The 17,098-nt window shown below is 43.4% G+C and overlaps 1 protein-coding gene across 1 annotated transcript in view; it reads left to right on the forward strand.

Moving 5' to 3' along the window:
- PAX5 (paired box 5) overlaps nt 1-17,098 on the forward strand; it is a 424,585-nt gene that overhangs the window by 257,553 nt on the left and 149,934 nt on the right. The window contains exon 6 of the mRNA XM_069237601.1: nt 8,154-8,283. Coding sequence (XP_069093702.1) covers nt 8,154-8,283 — 130 coding nt within the window. The remainder of the gene's footprint in view (nt 1-8,153; nt 8,284-17,098) is intronic.

Raw genomic sequence — 17,098 nt, forward strand, 5'->3', positions numbered from 1 at the left:
TTCTTTGGGTTTCCATATTTGTGTAGCAGAGTTACTTGCAGGGAAGATGAAGTTCACAGGCTTGTGTGGAATGCGTTTTGTTTTCCTGACTAAGGTATTGAAGGTGTGGCACAAGTATTACATCGTATGTTAAGACAGAAAGATAACGTCTTCCATTATGGGCACTTTGGCCTCGTTTTCAACGCACATCAACATCACGCATGCTTTTCCCCTTTTCAACATTATATATTTTCAATGTTCAGTTATATACCTCTTTCTTTGTTTGCCAGTAACATGACTATTTGAGAGGTCTTTTTTGAAACGTGAAATTCATACATTGCCGGACTAATTTAGCTTATTTGTTGTTTTATTAATTCACTTGCTCATTGAACATTTTAAACCATTTTTGGTACAGAACATTACTTATTGTAGCCTTTAGGTATGGGATTGGGATTTTGAACATAAAATGTCAAAACACCCTCATACCTTTTAAAGGCCTGATTACCAGTTGCACAGTATAGGTAACACTGTAAACTCATGCACTTTTACAGTTACTGTGCAATGAATCTGCACCAGCACCAGGTGAAACTGTTTTTTCCAATCGTAAAACCTCACAGATTTCCCGTTTCTATGAGGGATCAATTCACTCATTTACCACCTGCTTGAATCAGGTGACAAAATTTATAGGCTGCCCTGTGAGGGGGGTATGAGAGTACGGAGGGAAGGGGGTGGTTATTTTTGGCGAGTGGACGCACTTAATACTACCCATGTCAAAAACATGGGGAATGAGATTTGTTTGCATTTGTAGGCAAAGTTACATGTGAGTTTCCTGGCCAGAGCTACCAGACAGAACAAATTGGGTAGGATTCTCCCACAGCCGGAACAACTGGGAATGGAAAAACCTACTCACTATAAATCAAGTGGAGCAACACTCCATATCAGTTCAGAATGTATATTTATTGTCATGTTGCTGTTTTGATCTTATTAGTCTAGATTGGATGGGGTTATCATCAGGACCAAATATGTACAGGTAGTCCCCACCAATCTATACAATTAAAAAGAACAAAAGAAGTCTATTACTTAAGACCCATATGGATTATACACAAAGTAAAATCACACCTAATGTGTACCCAACGTGATGGAACACCTGCACATACTTGCGATAACAACCGATAAGGTGTCAATTGCAAACCGTTCAGTGTACCCCAAAATGACAGCAGTCACAGATGTCTTAAATTATTGCATTGCTAGAGGAGCGCCAAAAGGTCACAGTGGGAATGTTCAAACTTTCAAAACCAAAAGTGCAGCCCAATTAGCAGATATAGGAGTCAAACAGCAACACCAAAGTCAGAATAATATTACCAATATGCCACAGATGCAGACAAATATGATTAAGGATTTCCTAAAGGAGAGCAGGCCAATAATTGATTGACCTAAATTCTGTTGTGTGGTCAATAGCGTGAGGTTAAGAAATAGGTAACCTACAACATTTTGCAGATGACCCTGAGCCAACACTTGCATGTCTGAAATACACTGTAGGTAACACTATAGGCCTGTTTTAGATTACAGTCACTACATCAGGGTGATGGAGTATTTTACTGGCGCCCTGATGGAGTACCTGCACTCAAAATTTAGAGATGTCTGCTCCCCCTATGGACATCTCTTACATTGGCAGGAACCACCATTATGGCTGTTCCTATGCATTGAAAGCATGCTGTGTGGCTCTGTCATCTTCGGGGAGCTTTATATCACACACTCAATTTCTATTTTTCATTTTCGAAAATAAAATCCCAAAGTGAGATTTTCTTTTTGAAAATAAAAAAACACAGTGTTCCCTCGCTATTGGAATTTTCTCCCATGACATGGGGATCATTGAAATATTTCTACTTTCACTTACTGCCACATTTTGGATGGCGGTGGGCAAAAGAAAAAACTCCCCATTACTTCACTCATTCTAAACAGGGCAGGTGGGTAAACAGCAATACCTTACTAGGTCGGGCTGTCAGAGGTGCATGTCAACAATAGAGACAGAGTAGTCTCCACCGCTGATGTACTTACTGAAGGTTAGTCCATCTCTAAATGAAGCGGTGGTCCTTCATTACAGCGGATGGGGTACTCTGCCGCTATTGTGACTGAGTACCCTTTCTGCTGCACTCTTAAGTCCTTAGTCTCAAATGATTTTATTCAAAACAAATCAGATGCTCAAAGGGAAGGTGCAGTTGCCAGGACGGATTGCTCCAGATGCTTATCAAAGAACAATGCCTGTGTGCAAACAAAAATAATTCAAAGTGGCATCAGACAGGGGCTAGTACGTCAGCTTCCAAAATGAAACAAGTGGTAGACTCATATCTATCCAAAGGCACATCATGAGGTCTTGAAATAAACTTGTACCTGCATGATAACATATTGTTTAGTTTGGAACAGCCTTTCTCTATGATAAAGGCCTTATTTAAGATGTAAAAGTCATACTTATCATTACCATATTTATCAGAAGTCTAAATCATTGGTGATCATGGATGTTTGGTAAATATGTTTCAAGATGATGTGGCCTGTAATTAGATGTTGCCAGTACTCTGGTAAGTGGTGAATGGCCCCCACCAAAGAACAAATGGACGTTGGGAGCAATTTGCCTGCTGTCATAACTACACTATGAAGGTAAGCTCATTTATGAGAATATGTCATTTTTCCTGTATGTTGATGATGCATTCCCTTTAGCTCGCTTTCGAAGTTTAAATTTTTAGAGTTATAAATTAGTGGTTACTTTCCAATAACCTACTGATAGTTTCCCTTCTTGAATACTCTCTGATACTTACTCCTATCAAGAACAGGAGTGAATGCTTTTTTGATTTGGGATTGGGGAGGGCTCACAACTCAGATTCAAAAGGTGCATGTTAAATGGTTACCATTTGTGAAACAAATGATTTCCTCAGGGATTAAAAACTATTAAATAAACAGTTTTTATTTGCAGATTCCCTTTTGACTGAATAGCGAACAATCTCTTGACCTGATAGGCAAATGGCAACTATGATTGTAGGATAGGGTGCAAATTAATGAAATATCATTGCTTCTTAAATTAAACACTTTTTCCATGGCCTTCTGGTGTTGGGCAAGCTCTATATACAGTTTGTGATAAAAGGGTCCAAAGAATTCACCTGGAACATTGTTACCCCAAAACTTCAGCTGTCAAAACATGCACTTAAGTCTAACAAAACTGACCTTTTGTTATTCATCATTGAGACACGTCTCCAACTTCAGATATCACCACTGGAAAAACTGTTTCCTAAGTTGATACAGAAACCTTGATGACTTAGGGCCTGATTTAGAGCTTGACGGATGGGGCTGCAATACATTCACGCATGTATTCAATACAAGGAAACAATTTTATGCAAATCTAAGGCTTGACTAGTGAAAAGTGGTTCAAGTGGAAGAGCTGAATGGAGAGGTTTAATTGCTTAATGATGCAAATTAGCATACAAAACACATTCCTTTTGATCAGGTCGAAGGTTCTCTCTAGTTGAATCATTTGAATCATACAATAGTGACTCAAGGGCATCCAGATGCTTAGATTAGATACATATCAAGAACTATGTACAGGTTGAATGACAAATTACTGTATTTGAAAAATTTGGGGGCTTTATCTTAGTTCATTTTAAAAAAAGTAAGAATTGGACTACACTGGTTATGTTTAGGCTGTGTTAAATAGCGTAGGAAAGTGTACTTTCTCTTAAGCATTTTTTAAATATTGGCCACACAGTTCTTGTTGTTTCTTTTAATATAGTTATAGCTATAAAGTAAGAGTTCTACTGTTTGTAATACTGTTATGTAGCCAAACTGGATATTGTGGTATAACAATGACGTGGAGAGGCCATCTTCACACCTCCATTATCTAAATGGATATCTTTGCTCTGGTAACATGCGGGGTTCCATTAACACACAGTGGATTCCTCACTCTTCGTTCTTTATTGCAAATTTGTATTCCACGAAGACAACCTTAGAAAAACAACCCTCGTATAACAATATTGTATAATTTCCCAAAAAATTAAAACCTTTCATTTATCCCTAAAAGTAAATTTACACGAAATAACATTCAGAGCAACCCCAAAAATAACCTACATAAAGTAATTTTTGAATAAATAATACTAAAGATAGTGAATATTGTCAAGTTAGTACTCAGAGGTGCCCAAGGAAGTACCCATAAATTACAGGTTTGTTGAAAATATTTAAGCTCCGAAGTCAGGTTACAGATATTTGCAAGTACATGCCAGGACAGAACGCCTGCTGCATGCCTTCCCTTTCTCCGTTAACAGGGAACAGGACACATTTCATGCATTCAAATCACACACAGTGCACCACCAAACTCATAGGATGATGATGCACGGAATACCACACATGTTCCTTCTTTCACATCCCTGCACACAACAGAATCGTCACAAGGACCACACATTCACAGGAGATACGAAAAATGTGCCCCACAAACACAGTACATCAATCCACATCATTCCCAGTATTTTAAACAGCCACAAAGACTGAATCACATATGTGTGCTCCCTTTCGGTACTCAAACACTCTCCTGATTCATCCTGAGAACCACATATTCGCCTGAGAGGAAAAGGGGCCCTAAAGATGAAAGATATACATTTAACTTTAAAAAATAACAATATACTCACATTGACAAAATAAACCCATGAACATCCTTAACAATAGCAGTCAAATTAAATTAAGCAGTAACACCCTTTGTGTTAACTCCACAAAATGAACCTAAAATTCAAATGTGCAAATGTAATCTAGAAATGAAGTAGAAATACTGAAACTGCTTTATGAAAATCTGACAAGAAGGAATGTGATGTCAGCCTACAGATTCTTATATTCCGGAGCGAAATCATGCACATTATCTCATAAGTGGAATTATTGAATTCTTCAAAAACACTTCATTCTAGACATGAATGAAGATCTGCACTAGTCATATATTTTTGACATCACATATGCTAGCACGTCGCATGGATGATTTGTCCTAAGTGAGTGAGGGATGGTGGGGTGTGTGGACAGTTTTATGTGATGCAATGGCAAGTAATGTAGGCAGGTGACATGATGTTCGAAATGAACGAGAAAAAAGGGAGCTCAGTAAGTGGTATAGGTAGTATTGAGCATAGTGCTTAACCTGTAAAAAAAGAATGACACACAGCATCCTTTTGTGGTGGTGCATAAAGATTCACGGTATACTCCTGAGGTGGTGCACACTGACGCACAGTATGCCCCTGAGGTGGGGCACACTGATTCACGGTCTACTCCTTTGATAGCATTCACTGACGAACAGTGTACTACTGAGATGGGGCACACTGATGCAAAGGATATTCATTGGGTGGCGCACACTGAAGTACAGCATACTCCTAGTCATGGTGCTCCCTGCCTAAGACGTAGTTAGCTGTTAGTGCGCACAGCAACTTGCTTGACACAGCAAGAAAACATTTCAAGTAACATTTCAAAACCACTGCATCACCTGTACCAGAGATTTATAAAAGCGCACAATCATCCCCTGGGGAATATCCTGCAGCTAGACCTCATTTTCACAAATTCTATACCATGCACAAACCAGTAAAGTGGAAACAGTCAAGCCTTCAACATCTTCCGAAAAGTCACAAAATCCAAAATCGGGGGCAGATTGAAAGGCAGGGTATTCCAGTAAGAAGCAGCCAGAAAGTTAAAGGAGCGGCCACCCATCCTAGATTTCTTAATTTACCTCCTGTATACTAGAGCCTTTTTAGAGGAGCGGAGTGTATGTGCTGGTTTATAGAAAGCAACTCAGTTACGCAAAGTAACGTAAACAAATATTCAGCCATTCCATGTTACAACGCATTGCCATAATCTAGCCTACTTATAATCAGTGCTTGTACAACATTCCTTGATCATGCTATAGGAATCTTCCAAAACAATCTGCAAAGAGTACGTAGGAGTATAAAATAACTCCTGCATACAACAACATTTGCCTGGTCCTGCATTGAGAGAGTCATCAATTAGAAAGCCTGAATTCTTAGCAACACTCTTTGGCCTTGTAGCAGGGTCTAACGCGAAGGCCACCAACAGTCATTCCATTCTAAATTCACTCAGCCAATCGGAAAGGTCAGAATGCTAGTGCTTAAAATTGTTGTTTGGCGTCAATATAAGTTTAATCGAGAGTGTGAAGGTGGACTTGAAGTGTACAGAGACAGTTGGCTTGTTGTCTGACTGTGGCATGTGAGATTAAGAGTTGGGTGGTAAGGGCACTGTTGTACGTTATTGGCATTTATTGACTTGTATTCATATTTCATTCTCTTCAAGTCAGCAGCATACTTGCAGATGGGCAATTTGGATTAGGTAACAATCTCAGCATTTGATGTTAAGTGTTGTTAATGCCCTGAGCGGACACCAACTCTCCAGGAGGCTAATTGAGAGAAGACAACAGACTGGTGTGGAAAAGATACAGTTGGTCTATTGTGGCAAGGGTGTGATGTAAGAAGTGCATAGATAAGAGTTTGAATGTGAATGTTAGAAAACAATCTGCACTTACAAACCGCACCATATTTAACTTTATATCTGTAGTTGTAACCCCCGATGAAGAAGCCCACTTTACTTTTAAAATGCACCATCATATTCTGTAGTGCAGTGGTTCCCAACCTTTTGATTTCTGTGGACCCCTACTTTAACATTAATGGAACCCAGGGACCCCCACTGAATCATCATGGCAATCCGGGGACCCCCGCCTGAGTCATTACTGGAAGCTGGGGACCTAATTTGTCAATATTTGTTACAAAATTTTAATTTTCTAGACTCTCGCGGACCCCCTAAGAAGGCTTTGCGGACCCCCAGGGGTCCCAGGACCACAGGTTGGGAACCACTGCTGTAATGAAATACCTACATTTTTTGGCGAGTTAAACGGCTGATGGCTACAGTGCTGGGGATGTGAAAGATCCATCCATGTGAGGTATTTTACAGTAGTAGCACAAAATAAACTGAAATATTTTGGACATTTTGAACGTCTGTAAATTTTATAAATTCTGTGTAAATAGAAAGCAGCACCACTAAGTATTTTGAAGATGGACCGGTAAGTCGAGCAACAGATAATTACTGTAAGACAAAAATAATCATTTACAGCTGTAATTTACTCATTAAAGCAGCCATATCAGTGGCAATGACAGGCAGATTCACTAGCCAAAAATGAGTTTACTTTATGCCCAGAAATGCAGTCATCCTGACACTGTCAGCTTGCTTGAAGATTTGTAAATCAAACGGCTGTCCTTAAAAGAGATCCTTGCGTTTGTTTCACTACTCCTTACTGGAAGGTACTACAGATCTGCAGTAAACAGCTAGGTTTAATATTTTCTGAAAAGTCAGGTGGCTGGACTGAGATCAGATGGAAAAAGAGAAGGAAATTCCAGAGCTGGGTACCGAGGAACGTAAACCCATGCCTGTCTTTCCAAGCTCTCAAGGTGCGGGGAGCACTACAAAGCATGAAAGTGGCTGCCTGAGGTTGGTGGGGGGGAGGGTAGAGGGCAAACACTATTGAAGGTAGATAGGGCCATTTCCTTTAACCACTCAGTGGCATAGTTGAAGAGACATGAAAATGGAACGCTTGCCATCAAGCAGCCAATGTAGAATAACCCGATGCTTAGCGACCAAAGAGCAACAGTGGACTGCCCGAATAGAACACACAAAAGTTAAATGATGTAATGGAAGGCATTGGAGAGGTGAAGCACAGCTCTTATGATATCCTAAATGATTCCACATAGCTGTCACATCTGCTTTACGTAATGAGAGAGACAAAGAAGCTTGCAAAAAAGGATGCTTTATATTAGAGGGTGAGACAAGAGGTGAGATGTCCCAGTGAGCAGTGGTGGTGAGTTAATATGCCTCAAAAAGAAAATGAACAATAAAAAGTAACCATTGCCTTTTGCAGTAAAACCTTCTCATTGCTAATTATGCGTTCCAGAGATTGCCAAGTTAAGGAAAATTTAGATTTGGTTACTTCTCAAACAAAATAGGTGTAGTAACTTGTATGCGTTATAATAAAATGTGTAACTTCCGTCAACTCATTTCGACTGTGGACGAGTTGACATAGGTGACTACCATGATTGTGAGCTCTTGCTTTTGAAAGTATGTATATATATTGTTGTTGACTTCAATTGTATGTATTTTTGCAGTCGTCCGAATACTCAACCATGGCCTCACTAGCTGGTGGATTAGATGACATGAAGTCCAGCCTAACCAGTCCCACTGCTGCGGATATTGGAGCTAGCGTCCCTGGACCACAGTCCTACCCCATTGTGACAGGTAAGGAGAGCTGTCATTGACTTTTGCCGCTGCCTGTTTACACTGAAACGGTTCACCAATGACTATTATATTGGTTTGGTATCCTTCTGTGGTCATGCAACATATTTTTATGAAAAACTAAGTTGCAGCGCCCTGTGATTTGCTGGTTCAGAAGACCTCTTTGTAATTTTTTGATTATCACCTGAGCAGTCAGCACTCCCCACTGTGTGTTACGCAGGATCACCAATATTTTCAGCTTCACACACAGCACTTACTAGAGCTCAGCATGCTTTGCAAAACTCAGGTAAGATTATTGGAAGAGGGGTCCAGCAGGCATCGCTGACAGTTTTTTAAAAAAGAGCGAGGGCCTTATTTGAATTAGGCAGAGAGGTTAGTTTGTGACAACAGTGGCAGATAACCCGTCCACCGAAATCTAAATCAGGCCCTCAGTTTTTTGTACACCTGTCTCTGTGGAGCTGACCTGTTACTGGAATGGCATTCCATGTGTCTTAGAGCCTTCAATCGATCCACTGTACTACAGATTTTGAAATACTTCGTTGTACGTGGCTGGTGATAATAATTTTCTCTCTGATTAACTGCTAGAAAAGTCATGCCTCGTCACTCAGGGACAGTATACACCCTATAATCATTCCTCCCATTGGAGAAGAGGTAGTCCTGTCACTGATGCTTTGTGGAACAGCTTGCTTCATTGCAGAAGGCAGAGCTCACAACATCTTAAAAGCTTCGGCTTTATCAGCACACTCTAAATGCACCCCAACTATTGTTTCAATACTAAACACTAACCCACCTCCACCCTAATCATTACCAACCACTTAATGCTCAAAGGTGCCCTCCCCTTCACTGTACATGCTTCTAACAATTTCCCCAGTCAATTTCTCTCTCTGCCTGCCTGTCTAGGCTCAGTCTGGCTTCTATTCCCTCAATGATCATTTTTTCCCTGTGGTTCTTTTCTAACCTTCTCAGCTCTTCGCCTGCATTATCTTGAGCACTGTCCTTCCGTTTGCCTCCAGTGACAAAATATACATGCTCAACAAAGAACCCCATCCAAACTACTTCCAAAACAACCTTCCTAGTATGTACCAGGGAGAATAGTGTGCTCCGCATCACACTGAGGGAATGCACTTCTCCCTTGGTGCATGAGCATTAATGCAGCAAGTCGGCAGTCTTATGGCTCTTCGAGCTTACCTAGTGTTCGTCTCTTCGTGCAAAGCATGTCTTCAGGAAGAAATACTTGCGGCACATAAACTTTGTTGAAAAGGCCACTTTATTGGAAGCAAGCAGAGATGGTAGCAATATTTTGCAGCCTTTGTCTTTTGGCCCACATTCTAAAGGTCCCAACTGCTGACTATAAGATTGTCTGAAAATGTGTTCACCAGCTCCCTTAACAATGGAGTATCCACAAATTCGCATTTCTGTCTGCCTTTTACCCTGTTCCCCCGAATGCTAAAATAAAAACTCATTTTGTTCACCTTCTCCTGTTGCCTCTCATAATGCCATTTCTTTTTATACTTACAACTTACCCAATCTTCTCATTCAGCACTCACCTCAATGCAATTTGTAAACCTCTGCTGCAGCACTAATTTAAAAAAAAGGTGTTCTAAATTTATCATGTGGTTTCCCCTCATTTTGTCAGTGTGCCCAACGCTTGTCTATCTGTTACCCTGCTGTGGTGCACACTTTCCTGCTTGTGTCCCACCACTTTCAAGTACAATTCTACATAATCCCTACATCCTGTCTCAGTGTCCTAGTTCCACCAATTTCTTTACTGGTAATAAAACACCATGGCTGCGAGGCGCAGTTCAGTTCCCAGAAATATAATGGTCATTGACGGTCCCTCCATTTTTTCTAAGGCCAAAGGTACACCAAAGTCCTTTTTGAGAACCTTCATCAGTCGACCACATTTCTGATGATTTCTATTCCATCTAAAAAAATGGCACAGAGAAGACCATAGGCATTGCTTTGTCAACAAAGATCTTCCCTCCTACTGAATGCCTGAAAGAGGGAAATCACCTGGGTGCACTAGAGAGTATTCTGAAATCTGTCTTTATGACACACTGCTGTCCTCGTCTTTATTCTTTGTAGCTTATGATTCTGCCACCAGTGACCTATCTTCCTCCGACACACTGTCTCCCTATTTCACTTTTTCATCCTCAAGTCTCCCATTATTTTATCTTTTTCACTTCCTCCATCTGGTTCTCTATCCAATTCCTGTCTTGTAACCATCATCTTCTTCCCTTCTGCTGTCTCTGCCAGATTCATTTTCTCTAGAAACCTTTCTGTGTCTCCCAACACACTTTCTGAAAAGACTTAAATGACAAACTTCCCACCTCTTCTCCCCCCCAAAACTCCCATGTATTTCTGCCCCTGACCACGACCCCCCTCTGCATCCTTTCCTGACCCTATACATTCTACCAGTTACCTTCAGACACTTTCAACTCCTGATTCCTGGTCTTGCAGGGCCCTGCACCACCGCAGACTCTTATCACCTGCATATTTCCCTCATCTCTGTCTTCCTCTCTTGCCATAACTGTCTTTTCTACTTCGCTTCAGTCAGCTCCATCCTCCATGGATTGTAGCCCAATGCCCTCGTTCCCCCTCCTCTTCTCTCCAGTAACTATTATTCACTCTCTTGTCTCGCTCTCTCACTCTCTTATGTACCACCACCACTGAAGTCATTGTATTCTCAACTCTACCACACTAGTCTGCATTGGTGACCTTGTCCGCTTCTGACTGGCTCTCCTCTGAGTCATTTGAGCTATCCAGAATCTCAGTATCATCATCTAATTCTGCTACACAGCCCGTAGGCTGTCCCAAGGCTGACCTGACACAGAAGACCTATGACTCCCCTCCCCTCTACTGGGAATGTGACCCTTTCTGTGCACATCCACCTTAGTTCTCTCCTGAATGCCAGTCCTAACTTCTGATATATCACTCATACCTTTGGCCCCATGCCCTACGTTTGAAATGGTACCTACTGTTAGGCTCACCACTCTTTCTGAGGTGATGGGTATGCTGTCCACTTCTTCTCTATGTTCTCCTGCAGAGACAACTGTCCTGTGCCTACCCTGTGACTTCTGCATAGTGGAAGCGAGTACCTTAGAATACCTGCTCCACATTACTGGTATCTTGACCAAAACTGGATGCATTCGCTAGCTGAGGTGCCTGCTCTTGCTGCCCTACTCACCACCACAATATGAAACCGGGCTCCCGCAAGTCTTCCTGCCCTCTCGTCATCCCTTCTGTTTCCAGCCTTCTTTAAGGGCTTCAACAGCCTTAGTCATCCTCCAACTCATTCCCCTGGGGCTCCAACTGTGTTGTCCCCCAGTCACTTGGGTGGTGTAATCCTCCTTAGCATCACTAGGGTGCCTGCCTCTATGGCCCATCTGGCACCAGTCTTTTTTGTTGTGCAGTGAGCCTCTGAGGGGCGTGGCTGTGTTGCCTATGGCTCTGGCCTGCTTTGAACCAACTCTGCTCCTTATCCGGGGAGTGGCTGTCTAGGCTCAGGATCCCTTGGTCTGTTAGAGCAAACTGCTCTTTCTGCTAGTCGTCTGTAGGGACCATCCTGCAGCATGAGAGGCCCTCCCCACTGCTTCACCTTTCTCACTTTGGGAAGACAAACATGTCACTGTAACCACAAAGGATATCCCCTGAGATGCTGATCTTTTGGACCATTGTTTTGATTCATACGCTATAGAGCCCCAGTTTCTTTAAAGAGGCTAATGCCCTAATACCCTCAGGAGTGCTGTGGTGGCCCTTATCGCTTAGGCCGTGGGTGCACTTATAAGACCCACCAAACCACTCTGCATCACACTGAAGGCATGAATTGCTCACTTAGCTCATGCACAATAAAGCAACAACAGTGCATCTCAAAAGCCGCCCAGGGTACCTCAAAGCATAGCTTGTGCAAAAGCAAGATCTTAGATTTCTCTGGGCAAGTCCCACTTTGCGATAGAGTAAATCATTGGCCCAGTAGAGCATGAAGGAATTGCTTCATGAGTCCTGGCCATTTTACAGCACTTTGCAGCACTCCGTGGCACAACAGTCCCTGGCACAGCAATCGTTGTTAACAGGGCAGCCCCTAAATCAGATTGACTGGGACATGGCACTGGGCAGAAAGAAAATGTGGTGTTTGTTGTGGGAGTGGGGGTCGTTGCGGTGTGAATGCAGGAGGTGAGAGGAAGATGGAAGGAGGGCAGGGCATTGATAGGTTGCTAATAATTATGCGGAGGTACATCATTGGGTGATTACGAAATCTTTAGCAGGAGCTGATTAAAATGAAATGGGATGGACAAGCTGCTGTTTGCATGTCATTAGGTCACGTAGGTCCCTGCTGCGCACCCCGCAAAATGGCTGCCTGGGCCTAGACCCACCTTGCCCATGCCCAAGGCCAGCCCTGTATTGTTAAAGGGCCAGCTCATGAGGCTCAATATAGTTCTGCACTGAAATCAGACCACTTTTGAAGAGTATGCATAAGTTTTGTATCCTTGACGTAACAAGTGCCCTTGAAGCCCCCACAGTGCGGAGGAGCCCCGAGCTCCAGGGACCCCTTCAACACAGTACACTGTGCATGGGTGGTAGGCTCCTGACTGGGTCCAAGGGGGAAGGCCCCCCCTTCAAGGTACTTTGCAGGGGGGCCTCCTCAAGTTTCTTAACACCACTGTTGTGTATCATCTGTCTAACCCAGGGATACTCAAAGTACGGCCCGCGGGCCTCATCCGGCCCCTCTGACCTTTACATGCGGCCCCTCTGACCTTTACATGCGGCCCCTGGGGCAACAGGAGCACTGGCAGCTGTTTGTCGACTCCGCATTAACAAAAATATTAAATACACACACAATCATTTATTTCAAACTTAACTGGTGTTAAAGAAAGGAAGTAACTAGGTACTCCTGCACTTAACTTTAGAAACTCTTTCATTTTTAAAGACATCTTGAAGCATAAGTGTAAAACTAAGACAGTCTCTTCAAAATTAAGTGTATTTAGTTAACATGCAGAACCTTTTCGCCTTAGTACAATTTATTTTATCAGTGCACTGAGATGTATTCATTTTAAAGTGACAGTTTTCAAACATAAATTTGGAAACATTAATTATTTCCCTTACCCTGAGAACACCACCAATAGTAAATTAAAGAGACAAGTAACTTGGTATTTGCACTTTATGGGTGGTCTGGGTTCCTATCATACATAAACAACATTATAGTTTATTAAATCAAACATAGAAGCAGGTTTTGTGCAGTGCACACCATGAATCATGTGTTTCAAGGTCATCTTAAATGTGATAATGCAGAAAAAGGAGGGAAAGTGACACTAAACAATTGCCTAGGATCACAACATTTGGAAAAGTGAGTAAGCCGGGATTAATTCCAGGTTTTCTGGTTTCCCATTGTTTTATTCACCCACTAGATGTATATCCTTTGCTTCCCCTACACCTACCTTGCTACCAATCCCCCTAGTCACCCCACCCGACTGCCACCACCCTGGCATCAATGCGGCCCCCAGGCACGTCACAGACCAAACTTTTTGGCTCCTGGGAAAATGTTTGCGAGTACCCATGGTCTAACCTGTAGCAATGCAATGATTAAGAAGCAACAATTCGCCAGTGGGTTAATCATTTCCCTACATTGTTAGTGTTCATGTGAACAAGGGGGTGTTCATTGTGACGTGTACTTGTATTGGAAGAGCTGCTTCAAGGCCCAGTCCTAAGGTGGCAACTCCAGTTCTCGAATATTTGGGGAAAGTACACTTTTGGGTCCCTGGCAGTAGTGTCAGCAGGGATCCTCAACTGCTTCAGGGCCCAGTCTTAACATGCCAATTCTAGATCGTGAATATTTGGGGAAAGTACCCTTCTGGGTGTCTTGCTTTAGTGTCTGTAAGCAGGGAGCCCGAAAAAACAGGCCTGCCAGTTTCCATACCTATAAAGCCTTGTATCCTCAACAAAGACTAAACGGCGGGGCAAACGGGGAGCTTCAGAACACTGAGGACCAGCAATGTCCCTGTTCGTGGTCGCAAATGGAGCAAAAAAAATGATGGCCTATAATGCCCCCCTGAGTAATTACACTGGCTGAAATAAATTTGAGCATTCTTCCCATCACTTTGTAAATGTTTCTGTGTGTTTCACCGTCAACCTTCCCTTTTGCACTTGTGGGTGTAGATGGTAGTTGGGATGGACGTTAGACTGCAGGGAGACTGTTAGCGTGGCTCTGCCTTCAGAAACATGTGGAACACCGATGATGACTACAAGACTACTTGAGGTGCTCTCCAGGCTTGCACCATTGAGTGTTCGTGACCCTCTCTCAGCCGCTGTGCTCAGCAGCAATGGCACCGAATGTAGCTGTATGGCCCCTGCCTTGGTAGGGAGCTGCACACTACCTGGCTGTTAACTTTAGGAGCATATGATACTAGATTTGTTCTGCCTCCTTGCTTTGCTGTCAGGTAGCTTTGCATTGATGCCTTTGCCGATCTGGTCTCCAATAGCTTGTGCTGCCCACAGCAGCCTTCAAAACCCAAATGCTCTCTAACCTTGAAAAGATTTTCTTTTAATGTACTTGAAGCTAGTACAGTAGTTCCCCTTCGATTGTACTTGATGCAGACAAAAAAAGATAAACGTGAGAACAAATCTTTACTAATTAACATGTGCGATGAAAAAGCTAAAATATGTGTCTAATAACCAGCATAAAAGTTATTTAATTGGTAACAATGATTTTGGTCTTTAATGCTTAGGACTGTTATTTACACCACTTTGTAGTGTCAGTGCATCCTGGCATTTACAGTGCTCATTTATAGGTGAAATATACGGTATTAACGGTAATCGGTGAGCGCAGCATGTACGAATAAACAAACTACACCTAATAATGTGTGACGCCGAAGCTAGTCTTGCCACTGCTTGCTAACTTAAACCTTCCTCCCGGTATTAACAGTAATCGGTGAGCGCAGCATGTACGAATAAACAAACTACACCTAATAATGTGTGACGCCGAAGCTAGTCTTGCCACTGCTTGCTAACTTAAACCTTTCTCCCGCTCTCACGTTTTTTCCGTTTTAGCGGCAATGGTTTCACATTACTTTTCTTTTTAAAAAATGTGCTGGGTCTCTCTGTAGTGGGTGCGCGCCTCTACTTCTGTGGGGTCTGATTGGGTCATGTCAGTGCCTTTCCCGATGGGGCTCTATTCCGAGTGTGGCTGCCACCCTTTCCCACCGCATGCCTGTCAGGGTTCCTTCTGGTTCTTTCTCCCACGTCACCTTCAGAATTGAAGACTATGTAAGAAAAAAAAAGAAAACAATTGAATAGGAATTTATGATACTTCATGCAAAGCTTTTATTTATCTAATATGATTGTATGTATTACAGACTTCTATGAGGACAACATGTGTTGCCATAGCTGATGCTCCCTTCTTAGCCAGGCTTGAGGGGCTTAGTTGTTGGGTTCCCTGATGTGTGCAGGGCTCTGAGGGGTGCTTTCCGGGCTGGGTGGTGTTTCCTGTCTTCTGCCTGGCTGCGGGCAGAGAGCTGTCTGCAGGAGCCCTGACGGAGTCCGACGGTCCTGTTGTGGCTGCTTTTCCGGGTCAGCGTCTTGCGGGTTTTCGGCACGAATCGGCAGCATGGTGGCTGAGCGGTGGGACGGGGCTGTGCCCGTTTTCGTTTCTTTCTTGTGATGTGGGCTGGCCTACTGGTTTGTGCTGTCACTGGGTTGCTTGCTGGTCCCGCTGCTTGTCTTGCTGGGGTCCCCTTTGAACTCATGCTTGGCTACCATGATTTCTGTGTACTGTGGAGTCTTTTTCTTCCTGTCTGTATGCTTCTGCATGTATTTTCTATTTCTGGATGTCGCTTGCTCCCAGGTGGAGTATTGGAATGCATTCCGGGGTGCTGTAGTGTTCTCATCTTTTCTCGAGAATCCTCTGCCTCGCATTGTTCGCCATCGCCCCCTGGTGGCCTTTGTGCCAGCTCTACTCAGGGCTTTCTTTGCTCTTTGGGTCCTGGTACGGTGTTTTTCCACATTCTGAGTCCCTGTTCTTTTGGCCTTTCACCGGATATGAATTGTTCTTCCACGCACTGTGTGACTCTTGATGGGGCTACCCATTGTCCCAGTCTCTGAGCCTCACCCGACCTGTTGTGGTTTCTGATACAGGGGTGTCTGGTGTCCTTTCACTCCTGTACCATGTTTCGGAAACTTGGCCAATTTCTTTCTTTCTTTCTTTTATGGTTGGACTGTTTTTGGGTTCCTTTCTTTCCTTTCACTACCGTTCTTCCTGTGGCTTCAGCCTGGCACCTTCTGGGCCGCCTGCTTCCTGACTTTGCATTTGGTGGTTAGCGGTTGCCTTCCCGGTCGCTGGGTTGATTTTGTGGCCTTTGGATGGGGCTCTCAGGGTCTTCTGTGGCCTGGGGGTTCAGGTTCCCACCCTCATTCAGCTGCGTGTGTGTTCCTGTCTCCCCTCACACAGCCTGTTGTGGGTTTTAATCCTGGGGTCTTTATGGTCTTTTCCCTTCTTTGCTGTGTGTCGTTTGCCTGTTCCTTCTCAGTGGAGCGTACTATCACCACCTTCTCACTTGTTCATTGTTCTTATTCCCCACGTCCACAGCTCATCTCTCTCTGTGGTTTGGTTGGTTGCCCCGCTTCTGTGGGACTGGTGTTGCGGGTTCTGGTTCTGGTGGCTAGGGCCTTTGGGCGCAGCCTACTGGTCCTGTTGCGGTGGTCCTGCCTGGGTTGGTCTGACTGTTCCTACTGCTTTGGCCTCTGTTTGTGGGTGCCCTCTCTTGCTTGGGTGCTGCCGTTTGTTTCCCGCTTTTCTCTGCTTGCTGGGTTCCGTGACCTCCTGGTT

Source organism: Pleurodeles waltl, chromosome 1_2 (genome assembly GCF_031143425.1).
Source record: "Pleurodeles waltl isolate 20211129_DDA chromosome 1_2, aPleWal1.hap1.20221129, whole genome shotgun sequence".
Taxonomy (NCBI): Eukaryota; Metazoa; Chordata; class Amphibia; order Caudata; family Salamandridae; genus Pleurodeles; species Pleurodeles waltl.